The sequence below is a fragment of the Pantherophis guttatus genome, chromosome 3 (genome assembly GCF_059756535.1).
Source record: "Pantherophis guttatus breed Tessera chromosome 3, ASM5975653v1, whole genome shotgun sequence".
NCBI classification, from domain to species: Eukaryota; Metazoa; Chordata; class Lepidosauria; order Squamata; family Colubridae; genus Pantherophis; species Pantherophis guttatus.
In genome coordinates this window covers 18,189,478-18,204,517 of record NC_142065.1, presented here as the reverse complement: position 1 = coordinate 18,204,517, position 15,040 = coordinate 18,189,478, and the positions used below count along the sequence as shown (strand labels likewise).

General features: G+C 40.1%; 1 protein-coding gene across 2 annotated transcripts in view; it reads left to right on the top strand.

Moving 5' to 3' along the window:
• Positions 1-14,445, top strand: part of RTF2 (replication termination factor 2) — a 63,549-nt gene extending 49,104 nt beyond the window's left edge. The window contains exons 6-10 of one of the 2 annotated variants that reach the window (XM_034433064.2): positions 1,270-1,335; positions 6,585-6,698; positions 10,609-10,663; positions 11,443-11,529; positions 13,514-14,445. In XM_034433064.2, coding sequence (XP_034288955.1) covers positions 1,270-1,335; positions 6,585-6,698; positions 10,609-10,663; positions 11,443-11,529; positions 13,514-13,701 — 510 coding nt within the window. In that variant the 3' untranslated portion in view covers positions 13,702-14,445. The remainder of the gene's footprint in view (positions 1-1,269; positions 1,336-6,584; positions 6,699-10,608; positions 10,664-11,442; positions 11,530-13,513) is intronic. The other variant, XM_034433066.2, reaches the window with a different exon arrangement.
• Positions 14,446-15,040: the final 595 nt, after the last annotated feature.

Genomic DNA, 15,040 nt, shown 5'->3' with positions numbered 1-15,040 from the left:
TCTGACGTTCTTCCTGTTCTCGTCCTCTTCCTTCCTCCCTTCCCTTCCCTTCCCTTCCCTTCCCTTCCCTTCTCTTTTCTATTCTTTCTCTTTTATCTTACTTACTTACTTACTTACTTACTTACTTACTTACTTACTTACTTACTTACTTCCACCATTAGGAAAAGTGATACAAAAATATTGTGACTTTAGTTAGGAATTTATTTAGGTTCTTTTGAAGAAGCTTTAATAGGTTTGATGGTGTAATTTAGGGTGATGTCTGCATGTATATAAAATGCATATTTCAGATAAAACATGTACATATTTTTAAATAACCAGAATCTGAAAAACAAGAGTTGAAAATTGTAGGTTTTCAGAAGAGAGAAGCAGATTATAATTCATGTGAAGCAGTTCAAAAAGATTTGAAAAAACCTACCTGGCAGTAGCAATTTTCTAATCTTTAACTGTAGTAGCTCAACTGTTTTTCAGTTAGTTTTCTTACTACAAGCTGTGGTATCACCATTTTTTTAAAAAGAAGATTAGATATTGTTCTCATTTGATAAATTGCTTAAATGAGAATGTACATTCAAGAACAAAGACCTGGCCTATTCAGGTTTGCATCAGGCCCGTGTGGTCTAAGATTATTGTTAAAGACAGGGTCTTATTGAGAGAATAATCTAGTTTTACCTTCCCAGCTGGGTAAAATGCTACACTAAGGGCATCTGTATAGCATGGAACTTGAGAAAATGACACCGGCATAGAGTAACAACTGATGTAAAATTGTGCAAGATGTTTAAACAAATGAGGAAAAAGTGAACAGCAATAGCACTTAAACTTATATATTGCTTCATGTTGCTCTTCAGCCCTTCTCTAAGCAGTTTATAGAGTCAGCATGGTTGCTTCCTGTCTCATTTTGACAAACCGTGTCTTTACAGCTCAATCCTGAACACAACATTTTGAGCCTTACCTGTTCAGGCCAGTTGATCCATCTAATCCTGGAATCCTTCAAAATGACCAGCCGGATAACATTGGCAAAGCTTTCAAATGCACGGATTGAAGGGTGTCTCTTCTACTGTTCTCCCTAAGTTAGCAACTGCTTTTTAAGATAAACCGCCTAGGAGCCTGAAAATAGTAAACAAAAAGATATACAAAAAACCATGCAATTGTTACTATAAACTCCCAATGGTGAATGCACAGCACTTGGCAAGCTTAACCTACTGTATTTCCCATTACGGTTGCTCTGCGGATCTGTATAAATCACTCACTCTCTGCATCCTTCTCTATTCTCAGCAGCTCGTAACGTCACCAAGCAAAATCCTCAAACGGAACAAATTGTATAACCGAAAGATACGCAAGGTACACTGAATCTGAATAAGCTCTCATGGGAGAAAATAACGTTTCTTAAGAGCCATATGCATCTGTGTTTCTCCCCAGGTTTTTGTCTATTCTGTGCAAATGGTCTCTTTTGCCCGTTCTATGACTCTACTGTTGGTATCGTATCCCTCAATCCAGGGCCAGAAAAAATACATTTTACGGATATCAAATAAATAAAAGGTCTTCTAGTGGATTCTCCCTCCCAACTCTACTGCTCTGTGATAAAACAAACAAAGCAGCATGCTTACTCCAAAATAAATCAAACATAGAAATAAGTTCATTAGAAAATCTCGGAGAGAAACACTTACTCCAAGACGGTCATTAACAATAAAAGGAAATAAGCTTACCGCACTTCAAAGTTCTCTTGTACTGGCTTCCTGTTACATCAGACCATGTTACACTGGAAGAATACTCACTGCACAGGCAATCAAAAGAAGGGATATTTGCAAAAGTAAGCTCAGAAAGATGAGCACAAACCCCATAATGGGTTATTTGATCTCCCCCATCATTGTCTTTTCCTTGGCTCTCCACAGAAGTATACTAGTTCACTAGTTCTCAGCCTTTCAGCTACAGCAGGCATTCAAGTATTTCCAAAATGTTGGCCATGAATGAAATAGAAACCAGTTCCTAAGCGAGAACAAAACAGGTGAAAATAGCAAAGAATCTAGGAGCTATTGGTTTTTATTTTCTTAATGAGGTTGTCTTTTGTTAAAGCCTTTTGGCTCTGACATTTATTTATTTTTTACATTCCAAATATAATTAAGCCTGAGTGTCAGCTTCCACCTCACGCTTGCACTTTCCAGTCATTCAGTATCAGCTACCACGAACTCAAGGGAGGTCAGATACGAGGGAGGAGGCTTCAAGGGAAATGAAAGTTATCTGCATCTTTCCAAGAAGAGCTTCATGGTCAAACGGCTGAGAACAATACAACTGCATACCAAAATCTAGTGACCTTTCCAAAAACATTTTCTTTGAATTTGATTGGACAATGGGGGCAAGCAATGGGAAGAACCTAGAAGAGGAAAGAGTTACACTTGGGGATTTCAGTTCTGGCTTTGTCTTATTGTGTTTCATCTGACCTCTTAATAAACTATACCTTTTCTCAATAAATAGAGTTGAGGATCAAGCTCAGGCAGGCCCGACACTAAGTGAGTTCTGTTGTTGACAGAAGCCATAGCTGTTCTCTGCATGAACCTCATTTCACTTTGTCTTGATATCTCATCCATCCTTCTATATTCTTACGACTGTTTATCCAACAAAACAAAGACCAGATATTTTTCCCAAGACTTTTAAAATGTGACCATTCTATTAGATCTGATGAAGTTATGATAATGGAAGCAGTTTGTTTATTTGTTTGTTTGTCTGTTTATTCTTCCCAGATCTCTTTTTGTGGGTTGGTTGGTGGGTTGGGAGGAAGGGATTGTTTTATATTTGGTGTTTCTTTTTTTCAGATGAAATTCATCACTACTTTTATCCTTCAGCGTATCTCCAGCACTCTGCTTACAGTATTCTGATATAAAAATCTTAAATCCACTGTAACGGTTTGCTGCGCATAGACCACAGCCACAATTGTATAGCAAGGCGGACACGCTAGAACAGGAAAAACAGAATTTAAGGCTACAATAAATCAAGTAACGGAAAGCCACAAGCAACAGCTCTGAATGTGCTGTTTAATTAATACCAATACACATTCTGGTAGAGAGGAGTTCCCTGAGGATGGGCTCCAGCACGAGTCCGAAAGCTCAGAAAACTAAACCTCTGGTCCTAGTGACCAACTCAGATTGGATCCTGCAACATTATCCTGAGACACGTATATTTGCCTTCGTTCGTTCATTGTATGGTTTAGCCTCCGGACCTGTTATCAGCTTTGTTGTTCTTCTCTACATTCTTTGTAGGGTCTAGTATACTTCATGTGATCTTGAAACTATCCCTCCGTTGATGCATTAGCTGTTTTGGCAGCTGCAGCACACTGCTGGCTTATACTTAAGTGGTGGTCTACTAGGACACCTAGATCCCCTCTCAGAATTGGTACTGTTGAGCCATTCTGTATCAGTGCATTTGGTTTTTCATGCCTATGTGTCACCACTGAATTACATTTTGTTGGATAGGGCTCAGTGTTCAAGTCAGTTGAATGTTGAGTCTATCATATAAAGCAGGGGTGTCAAATTCAATTTTATTGAGGGCCGCATCAGGGTTGTGTTTGACCTCAGGGGGCCGGGTGGGTGTGGCCAGGGTGGGCATGGCCAGCTCGACATCACTCATGTCGGGGGGAGGGGCGTCTGTGGTGGCCTGAGTGCTCTGCCAGCGAAAATGAGCTCCCGAGCTCCATTTTCAGCTGCGACGGCCTCCCGCAACCCTCTGCAAGTGAAAACGGAGCTCAGGAGGGCTGCAGACGACCCTCCCAAACTCGGTTTTCACTGGCAGAGGCACCAGGGCTTGTCCTTTGCAGTTTCCAGGGCAGTCCCATGGGTCACATCCGGCCCCGGGACCTTTGAGTTTGATACCCCTGATATAAAGGGTTAGCTATTCCCGCCAGTTTGGTGGTGTCTGCAAATTTGATGAGTTCCCTTTCATACATCTAGATCATTTATGAAGATGTTGAAGAGTATTGGTATCTGATACTTCTGGACAATGCAATCATATTAGTAGTCATTCCGAATTTGTGTATTATTTGCATACACATAGAAGGTTATTTTCAGTGCTGGGCCCCACCATTTTAAAAAGAAAGAGGGAAAATTCAGGTGTCGTATAACTCTTAATTTAGCCATTTAATGGATTCCACTTACCGACCTTCACTTCCTCTTTAAGCCTTTCCAATTTGTTTTGATCAACAGTTCACATATGACTTGTCTCCTGAAAAGCTTTCTTTTGCACAACTTTGGTAAGGAGGCGAAGAATGTATTAAAGGAGATCCTGTATACAACAAACCATGGGATTCTCTAAGCAAATAAGAGAAATAAAGAGGAAGTCCCTGAGTTTTAGCAACAACAAAGCTTCCCTGATGTAATAAGATAGATGCCCAACAATTTCAGGCTCTCCTTATCACTCCCCCACCTTTATTCTTTCTCAATTTCCCAGCAACATGACAGTTTGAGAGAATAGGGAGAAACCCTGTTCAGAACAGGAAATACAATTTACAGCTTGCCAATTCGCAGTACACAATGCTGATGAATTTGGTAATGCCGATTTCTTAGCCAATTTCCTTATTGTTCAGATACGTGCCTTTTCTCTTCATTCCTCCTTGGAACACAATTCATTCACCTCCAAATAATGTCGCTAGTGTTCTAATCCTTTCCTTTTTCCTCTGTAGGAGCTGGTTTTAGCCTTTTCAGGGAGATTTTTTTTTTAGTAACAAGTATTTTCCCCTGGAAAGTCCAATGCAGGTAGTCCTCGAGTTGCAACAGTTCATTTAGTGACCGTTCAAAGTTACAACAATACTGAAAAAAGTGACTTATGACCGTTTTTCACAGTTGAAACCTTTGAAGCATCCCCATGATCATGTGATTAAAATTCAGGTGCTTGGCAATTGGTTCATACTTATGACCGTTGCTGTGTCATAAGTCGTGTGATCTCCTTTTGCGACCTTCTGACAAGGAAAATCAGTGGGGAAGCCAGATTCGCTTAACGAGGTTAGTAACTTATCAGCTGCAGGGATTCACTTAACAACTGTGGCAAGAAAGGTTGCAAAATGGGGCAAAACTCACTTAACAAATATCTCGATTAGCAACAAAGTTTGGGCTCAATTGTGGATGTAAGTCGAGGACTACCTATATCTGGCAGATTTATAATAACTGTTGGAGAAACAAACATATTGATCTGCTGATAAGGTAGCTTAATATATTTCTTTGGTAGGAGGGATGCTGAGTCCCAGAAAAAGTAAAGCTGCAGACTGTTTTTTAAGTCCTGTTAGATCTATAAAATTGTTCTGCCCCAGCTACGGAACCCAAAGAACGCAGCACACACAAAGTCCGTTCAAACCTTAGTTTACTGAATAAACCAGTCTTTTACAACAACGGCTGTTAATTAATTGCATTAACAGCCACCAAGAATTCAAAGAATAATAACTGAAAACTTACTATGGTTGGCAGAATGCCCAGAAGCAATTTGCAGGAAGCTGATAAGATAAGATAAGCAAGACAAGACAGGAAGGTATGTGAACTAAGTTGTTCCCTGCAAATTGCTTCAGTCGGCGGTCCTCCTTAAATAGGCTAAGGGAGTGGCCAATTAGCCCCAAGCCTTACTCTCGAGGAGACCTCCTCCTGAGAAGCCACTCCTGCCTTTTGGCAGCGCTGCGTGCCTGTGCATCGAGAAGAGGCTCCTCCTCTTCGTCCTCTTCACTTAAGGGAGCTTCTGGAGGTTCTGAAGGCCCTGGCTGAATCCCTGCCTCTGGCACCACATCTTCTCCAACCTCCTCATTGTCCAACTCGAATGCCAGCTGCACAGGCTGCTGGCGCAGCACCACACCAGCCTCCTCGCTATCTGAATCAGCTACTAGCTGCACAGGCCGCGTACGGGCCACAACAAAAATATGTTGACATGTTTCATTAGGTCCTACTTATGTGCTACAGGTAGTCTTTGACATATGATCACATGTGGGACCAGAACTTCTGTCATTAAGTGAAGCAGTCATTAAATGATTTGTACCCGATTTTACTACCTTTTCAGTATGGTCATTAAGCAAATCGTCACGGTCATTAAGTGAATCACATTTTTGTTAAACGGATTCAGTTTTCCCCAGTGACTTTGTTTGAAGAATTATGTTTGTTATGTATTTTAGGAGTAGAATTTTAATAAAGTTTGAGGGGAAGGAAGAATATTGGTCCAACCCTATAGGTATTTCTTTTTAAACATCCTTACTTAATGAATGAAAATGAATAAAAAGTTATGTGGCTCCGTCTGATGAATTAATCATGGCAGAGAAAGCAGACACCTGATTTACAGATATGTACCGTGTTTCCCCGAAAAGAAGACACTGTCTTATATTTTTTTGAACCCTGAAATAAGCACTTGGCCTTATTGCTATGCGCTCAAAAGCCTGATTGGGCTTATAATCAGGGGATGTCTTAATTTGGGGGAAACAGGGTAGTACAAGGTACACATTTAAAACTAGTTTTGATTTTTGGTTAATAAAATATTTGCAATATGAATAACATGTCTTTTACTTTCTAGTACTTCTGTTTGGAACTGTACTGCATCATAAACAGTGTCTCTTTTTTTTCCCGTTATTAAAGTGTGGGATCCCCTTTCAAGATGATGATGTGATTGTCCTTAATGGCAGTAAAGAGGACGTAGAGATGCTAAAGAAAAGAATGGAGGAGCGAAGGCTGAAAAGTAAAGTAGGGAAGGTAAGGTCTCAATACATTTTCTGAAGTTATATGCAGATAACAAGGATAAAATAAGGACAGGGTTGGAAGTTCTTGGTTCTGGAGCAATGGAGGTTACCTGGTCTTTACAATAATAAATGTCATTCAAATAATTTCTGCTCCCCAATAACATTACTGTATCCTGGGGAACTCATAACAGAACACTAGGGCGTAATATAAATGGCTTCACAGTAGCTGTTGAATAAGCAATTTTACGTGCTGAAAACATTGGCTTCCGTTCAAGACACTTAACATGGTTCATTGGATTTCAGCCAATACAAGTTCACAACCTGTTAGATCCTTGACTACATTTTCTCCAATGTTTGGTCCATAAAGAATGTAGCAGCCGTTGATTATCATAAAAAAATCTGACCTCTATTTAGAGACAGAACTCTTCAGTAAGCTGTATGGTGCCCGCTTCTGAATTTCCAAAAAATGTGCAATAAGACCAAATGGTATGTGAAAAGTGGGGAGAGAAGGGGGAAAAAATATGGATGGAGTTGAGCCATGTCTGTAGCCAGCTCCATTCTTTTCAGAAGGTCCCCTAACCCCACTCTGATTAGGCCAACTTTACCCTAAGAAGCCATTCTGTTGTTTTCAGCCCATTCTATCACTGATCAAAAGAAGGACGAGTTTCACATTGATTTACAGTATTAAATATGAAAGAACATTGAATTAATATCTTGCCTTGTAATAATTTATAAAGTCTTGGATTATGCCACCAAACAACATACTACCGGGTTTCCCCAAAACTAAGACCCCTCTGGATAATAAGCCCAATCGGTAAAATAAGCCCTCCCCCGAAAATAAGGCATTTGAAGCACCTGCACAGTCGACCCCTGCCATTTCCTTGGGGGGGGGGTAAGGAGGAGGAACATGCCCCCCACACCTGCCATCCACAGGGAACGGCCTTGCAGAGGCCGCTCCCGCAAACCCAGCAGTGTGGCCAGGCTGACGGCATGGTGCAGAGTCCTGGGAAGCATGGCTGGAAGCGCATGCACAGCCGCAGGGGTGAACAGCTGATGTGCGGCTGTTGTGCTGCCGCCGGAAGTCCCGTCGCTCCCGCCGCCTCCCTGTTCTTCGTGCCGGCCACGCACCTCATTGCCTGCCGGTGCCGCATGCTGCCAGACCTGGCCAGGAGAGCAGCCTGCTGATGAGCAGCTGGCTGGCGCTGTCCTGACGTGTGTTGCCGCCACCATCTTGCTCATCGTTCGACTTGCCAGCTCCAATTGTTGCAGCTCTATGCCCCCACCCACCCACCCACCCACCAGGTATGGTGAGCTCGCTCCTCCTGCACCTCAAAAAAAGTAAGACGTCCCCGAAAATAAGGCCAAGCGCTTATTTCAGGGGTCAAAAGAAAATAAGACCCTGTCTTATTTTGGGGGAAACACGGTAGCCATATATAGATTGTGTATATCTGTATGTAATATCCTAGTTTTGAAGCCTAAAAGTGTTTATGGACGCATTGTTTACCAATAACCATAGCACTTAGACTTATATACCGCTTCATAGCGCTTTCCAGCCCTCGCTAAGCGGTTTACAGAATCAGCATATTGCCCCCAACAATCTGGGTCCTCATTTTACCCACCTTGGAAAGATGGAAGGCTGAGTCAAACTTGAGCCTGGTGAGATTCAGTCTGCCAAATTGCAGGCAGTTTATTCACTATAATACTGATTCACTCTCTACTACTGGTCCTTTCATGCATGCAACTTTAAAAAAAGAAAAACACTTTAGCACACTACCTATCTAACGAAAGGGAGGAAGGGGAGCAGGAGGAGGGGGGACTCTGGGATCCTGGGTGCTCTCGGAGCTTGCTTGTTTTCTTGCAGCCTGTAGGTCGTTAGATAGGCATTATGTTTCATTTCCCTATTGAATTTTAGAAGAGACTGGTGAAGTAGTCTTAGATTTTGCAGTTGACCCACTCCAGCAAATAATTGTTTTGTGTTATTTCAAAATACAAGTTTTTTTAGAATCTTGTTAAGGTTTCAAGGTTCTGTAAGGTGCTTAGTGATCACACTGAGTTCAATCAATAATACCTTTTAAGGTCAATTATCGACCTACTCAGGAGTGAGAAAAGGATTTTAATCAAAAGCCCTCTGCTCTTAATTTTTTTCTCTAGAATGAAAAGGTAATATGCCATCTAGTGGATGACCAGTGATACAAACCTACAGGGTTATCCATCTCTCAAAATTAAACTTCCTTGACATATTTCTGTGTGTACTTCCGATGCATTGTTATGGTACATTTGATTTTGTTGAGTAGTTTTCTTCTTTTTTGAAAACTCAGACAACCTAAACCTCATATAAGAGACAATTCTGTTTATTTCCAAACTCAAATATAGCAACTGCCCTTCTTTGGCCCAGAAAATGAAGTCGACTGCATACCTTTCATGCTGACTTTGCTCATTAGACCTATGAGCACCTTACTGCAGGGATGTCAAACTCAATTTCATTGAGGGCCGCATCGGGGTTCTGTTTGACCTTGGGAGGCCGGGGTGGGCGTGGCCACTTCAATGTCACTCGTATATTTCAAGACATGGGAAAAATTCTATGATTGGTTAGAAAGGAAATACGAATAAGGGTACAGAGATAAAATAGATAGAGAACAGATGGGAGAAAACAATTAAAAAAATAGATACCCAGATGATGCCAAGTAAAAGGAGAAAGGGGAGGGGGTGTAAAAGGGGGAAAAAGTGAGATATTATAAAAATGTACACAAATGATGAAATAAAAATAAATATTAATTGAATAAGAAATTGAAATGAGAATAAAGATAATTAGAAAACCGGGGCTGCTCGAATACCACTTTAGATTGAACTGAAAAGGGAAACAACAAGAGAGAGGGCAAGGAGTAGAGAGAGGAAGGGAGAAGAGAGGAGAGGAAAGGGAGAAAAAGAAGAAAGGGAAAAGGAGAGGAAGAAAAGTGAGGGGAAAGAGGAGTAGAAGAGAAGGTTAGAAGGGGGAAGAAGAGAGGAGTGGGGGAAGGGAAGGGGAAGTAGGAAAGAGAAAGAGAGGAAGAAAGAAGAAAGTTGGAGGAGAAAGAGGAAGGAAGAGAAGGGGAAGAATAAGAATAATTTTATTTCTATACCGCCATTCTCCCGAAGGACTCAGGGCGGTGTACAGCCTATTAAAAGCACAGAGAAGAAGAAAGGTTGGATTAAAGGTAAATGGTAAGAGAGCAGCCCCGAAAAAGTAAAAAGTAAAAATTAAAATTAAAAGATAAAATGAATGAAAAATGATGGATAAATGACTGTACATGTAAATGTGTTTGTGAGAAATAAAAATAAAAAACTTTTCTGAAAAAAAAATGTCACTCGTGTAGTGGCCCAAGTGCTCTGCCAGTGAAAACGGGCTCCCAAGTTCCGTTTCCGGCTGTGACGGCCTCCTGCAATCCTCTGCCAGTGAAAACAAAGCTTGTGAGGGCCGCATGCTGAGGGCCAAGTTCCGTTTTCGCTGGCAGAGGCGCTGAGGGCTGGTCCTTTGGTGTTTCCAGGGTGGCCCCGCGGGCCAGTTCTAAGCACCACGCAGGCCAGATCTGGCCTGCGGGCCTTGAGTTTGACACTCCTGTCTTATGGAACACCTGCCAGAAGTTCATATTGACGATACATCTGGATTCAGGATACAAATTTTCTCTTAGGACAAGCATGTTTGCTTCATAATTTTTTCCCAATACCTACTTATATACTTGCCTTTCAATATTATAAAATAAAAATGGACTTAGAAATATATAGCCTTGCCTTTAGCTGAGTAGAGTGTGTAGTTTTGTAAGTCAAAAGCAAGGATGAATAAAGCACTCTTAAGTCAAGTATATTCCTAGTTATCATATGTATGTTTGGATTTTGCTAGTCTTTGAGCTTCTTAAATCGTTTCTGGTTTGTTTCTTTTGTTTCAGAAATCCAAGAAAATTAAGGCAGCAGAGACCATTGTGAAATCAGAAGCTGCTGAAGGTGAATTGTTTACACTGGGTTCAGTTATTAATGCCGAGAAAAGATTAAAGGTCTTATAAATCAAAAATAAATAAAACCTATGTTTTTGTTCTGTTATTATTTGCAAGGCTTGTGAGCTATTTTATTGTATGGAAACTATATATTGATATATTGTAAGAGCTGTCAGTGCCTCAGAAGCTGCCCGCTCTCCAAGGTCCTCAGCACCGAGCAGGTCTGATGTTAGCTGTTGTTAATAAAAGTTATTATTTATTCGCCTTGCCTCCACTCTCATACATTGTTCTCAGTACAGAACAATTTGAGTGAGCCTGCAGAACCTTCTTATTGAATTAAGTGATTGTTTTTGGCTTTTTAGAGTATATTGAATCATAAATTAACCAGAAGGTTATTACACATGGCTACACCAAAGAAGATTAACCAAGAGTTACCACAAAGGTTATCAAGTTGCACAAATATTTATGTCTTTAGCTTTCCCATCCTTTCTGATTTCTTAGTGCTAGGTGCAATGCGCTTGTTAAAACATGATAGTTGAACCTCTAGTAATGAGATTGGAAAAAAGTAGGTGCAAAGTTTGCGCCGTTAGAACTTAACACAAACGTCTTCATTCTGCAAAAAACAAGGAGGCAAACATTTCAAAATTCAGCCAGTTATTGCTTCTCAAGAATAGCCTGATGGAAGCTTGTCTTCCTGTGTCACAAAGTAATCTAATTGAAAAAAGGGTTTCAATAATAAAACTAATCCATGTTGCACCATTTTACCTCTCCCCCACCCCCATTATACAGATTCACAGAGTCCATCTCAAGTAAATACTGCAAAGGATGCTACACAAACTGGAGAAAAGAGGAGCATTGCCTTCTGCAAGAGTTCAGGTTGGTGTAATATTTCCAAACCTAATTTATAAATGCAGGTAGTCCTTGATTTATAACAGGTCACTTAGTGACCGTTCAAAGTTACAGTGTGGCTGAAAAAAGTAACTTATGACCGTTTTTCACATGACCACGGCAGCATCCCCATGGTCACATGATCAAAATTCAGATGCTTGGCAACTGGTTCATATTTATGACGGTTGCAATGTCCTGGGTCATGTGATAAACTTTTACAACCTTCTGACAAGTCATTTAACAACCATGTTACTAACTTAACAACTGAAGTGGTTTACTTAACAACTGTACTAATCAAGGTTGTAAAATGGGGCAAAACTCACTTAACAAATGTTTCACTTAGCAACATACATTTTGAGCTCAATTGTAGTCGTAACTCAAGGATTACCTGTACTCCATTCAATACCATAGTACAGATGAAGTTCTTGCAGCCAAGCATCTTCTTCACTTCCGTAAACTGAAAGATCGGAGTTTACAGAATTAAGCTCCTTTCTTACTGAGAGTACTTTCCCTATTGCTGTTAATCATGGTTAAGTATTATGTGTTGAGTTTTAAACATACGCAAACTAACCAGGCTTCCAGCTTAAGTAAAAATTGAAAATGAAGTATTTAACTATGCTTGCTTGGACTTGGTTCTTGGCAGATTTATTAAGCTGCTGTGTTTTCTTTAAGTTAGCAATAGACTTAGATTTAGACTAACTTTATTGTCACTTTGAATGTATACTAATCGGCATACATTAAAATGAAATTTTGTTACGTACAGCTCTCAAAGGGTCACCACCTCTACTATACACTACATAAACATGACAAACTAAATTAATAAATAAATACAAAATTATGCATATACCCACATATATTATATGAGACAGAAACAACATAGTCTAGTTCGGATGTGTACATTTACATAACGAGAAAAATGAATCTTGTGAGTTTACCAGATGGATGGCATAGGGAACAAAGCTGTTACAGAATCTGGTAGTCCTGCTAAAAATACTTTGAAACCTCCTCCCAGAGGAGAGCAACAGAAACAGAACGTAAAGTGGGTGTGTGTGGGGTTCTAACAATGCTTTGAGGTCTAAGCACATAGCTTTTATAAGCAGTATCCTGAATAACGGGAAGAGAGCTTCCTATACTCTTCTCAGCTGTCCTTACCACTCTGTATCGACTTTCTATCTGAGGCAACAAACAGTGATGCAGTTTATTAAAACGCTCTCAATCGTGCCTCTGTAAAAAATGGCCACGACAGAAGGAGAAATATGTGCTCTCCTCATTTGATGCAGGAAATGCCTGAAGGATTCCCTCTTATGCCTCAGGGGACCAAACTTTTGGGATGTAAATATTTCTGTGAAAAGTATAGTGCAGTGATGGCGAATCTTTTCGTCACCGAGTACCCAAACCGGAACACACGTGCATATGCACACGCCGGAAACCTGAAGTCCAGCTGGCCGGTGTGCATGCCTGTTTTTTGGCCATTTTCAGGCCAGTTTTTGGGCCGTTTTCAGGCTGTTTTTTGGGCCACTTTCAGGCCGGTTTTTTGGCCATTTTCTGGCCATTTTGTTTTTGGGCCATTTTCCAGCGCTCTGGTGCCCGCGAAGACCAACTGGCCAGAAAAGCAGCTGGTGACAGCACGCATGTCCACAGAGAGGACTCTGTGTGCCACTTCTGGCATGTGTGCCATAGGTTCGCCATCACGTGTATAGTATATCCACATTTAAATGATTACAGAGATGATGATGATTATGTATCTTTACATGATTATCAAACTTTTTGGATAAAAAGTTATTCTGCCCATAAAATAATAATATTTAGATAAAAATGTTTTTAAAAAATAAGAAAACTAATACTTTCAACTAAGCTAAAAATTGGGGTATGACTATTTACTAAGAAATATATTGTTTATTTGTATGTACATGCTACTTTATCAATGGAGGACTCATGCAGCCTATTTTCTTTGTCCTCTGTTCTATGGCAGTCAATGAAAAAGCGCCATCTTTCTCCGAAAAAAGCATCAAAGGTGCACCTGAACCTGTGAAGAGGCCCTCTGTAGCCAGTGGGGAGAAATCAGAAGCGTACAAGTCTATTTTTACTTCCCACAGTTCGGCCAAACGCTCAAAGGAAGAGTCTTCCAATTGGATCACACACACCGCATACTATTTCTGAAATAGAAAATTGTATGATTTTGAGCGTGCCCTGCTTTTTGCCATCTGTTGCTTTCTTTTTATAGGAGAAGCTTTTGCTATAGGAAATAGTGCTTTTTAAATAACAAAACAGCTTTGAAAACAACCCAACAGTTTTGAAGAGGAGATAATTTAAAAAAAAGGTAGCTGAAGTTTACTTTAAATTTTAAAGGGCATCTACTTTGAGTAAGTACTCATCATAACATGACTGCTTGATGTCCTTTTCGAAGTGGGGAACTCTGTTTATTTCAACTAGGGTTGTTTAATCTGAATAATTAGGCTGCATCTGAGTGCAGAGGTACAGTTGGTATCTCGTAAGTATTTTCTATACATTTACCATAGTGGGAAATGTCAAAATTGTGAGTAGAAAGATAGATTACATCATCCTATTCAGTTTTTGTGTAGATTTGTAACAGATGCCAGTTGAGACATTTCCCCATCCTGTGGTCCAAATTTGACATTAATTTAATAGGTCTTAATCCTGAAGCAGATTCATGAACGACGTGTCCAAGAATGTTTGTGGAGTGATGAGGCACAATCACACTTTTGCAGTCTTTATTTTAGCTTGTTCATCTTTCATGATGTAGCTGTTATTGATCTAAGAGTTCTTATATTGCTGATTATTAAATTATCACCTTAATTCTGCAGTTTTTAAAAAAGAGCTAACAGTGTTTTGTAACATTCTGACACCTTGTATGTTCAAATAAAACAATAATTGAATAATTTATCTTGCAGTCTAGTATGTGATCCAGATTTATGAAATTCAGCACAACTTTTTTTTTAGATTTTTGGATCAAAAGAATTGCAATCAGAAAGAGAAAATATCATTGTGACTTCTGAACTCTTCTGGAGTCTAGAATTTGCAAAGTATAGGACCATAATTTATTAGAAGTTAGATGAGAAATGTGAGACAGAATATTTCCTCATTGAATGCAAAATTCTTGATAAAAATTTAAGCAATCTTGACTAGAGATAAGACATTCTGATGAAGGTATTTTAATGTTACGTTCCTCTGAATAAAAAATTTCCTTGGAATTCCTCACGGCCTTAATGAAAAAGCTCTACTTCCACAACCACCTTCCCGATAGCTTTGACAAGTGACAGTTGATACAGTATTTCATCAATGCTGCAATAGGGAGTATTCTCCAGAGCATTGGAGTCTCTAGAGCAGGGGTGTCAAACTCCACGTCGTCACATGACATATCACAACTTTTTCCCCTTTTGCAAAAGTGGCCGTGGCCAGCGTTGTGACGCATCTTGCCTGCGGGCTGTGACTTTGAAAGCCCTGATCTAGAGGATTGTCCCATCCTCTCCCCTCCATC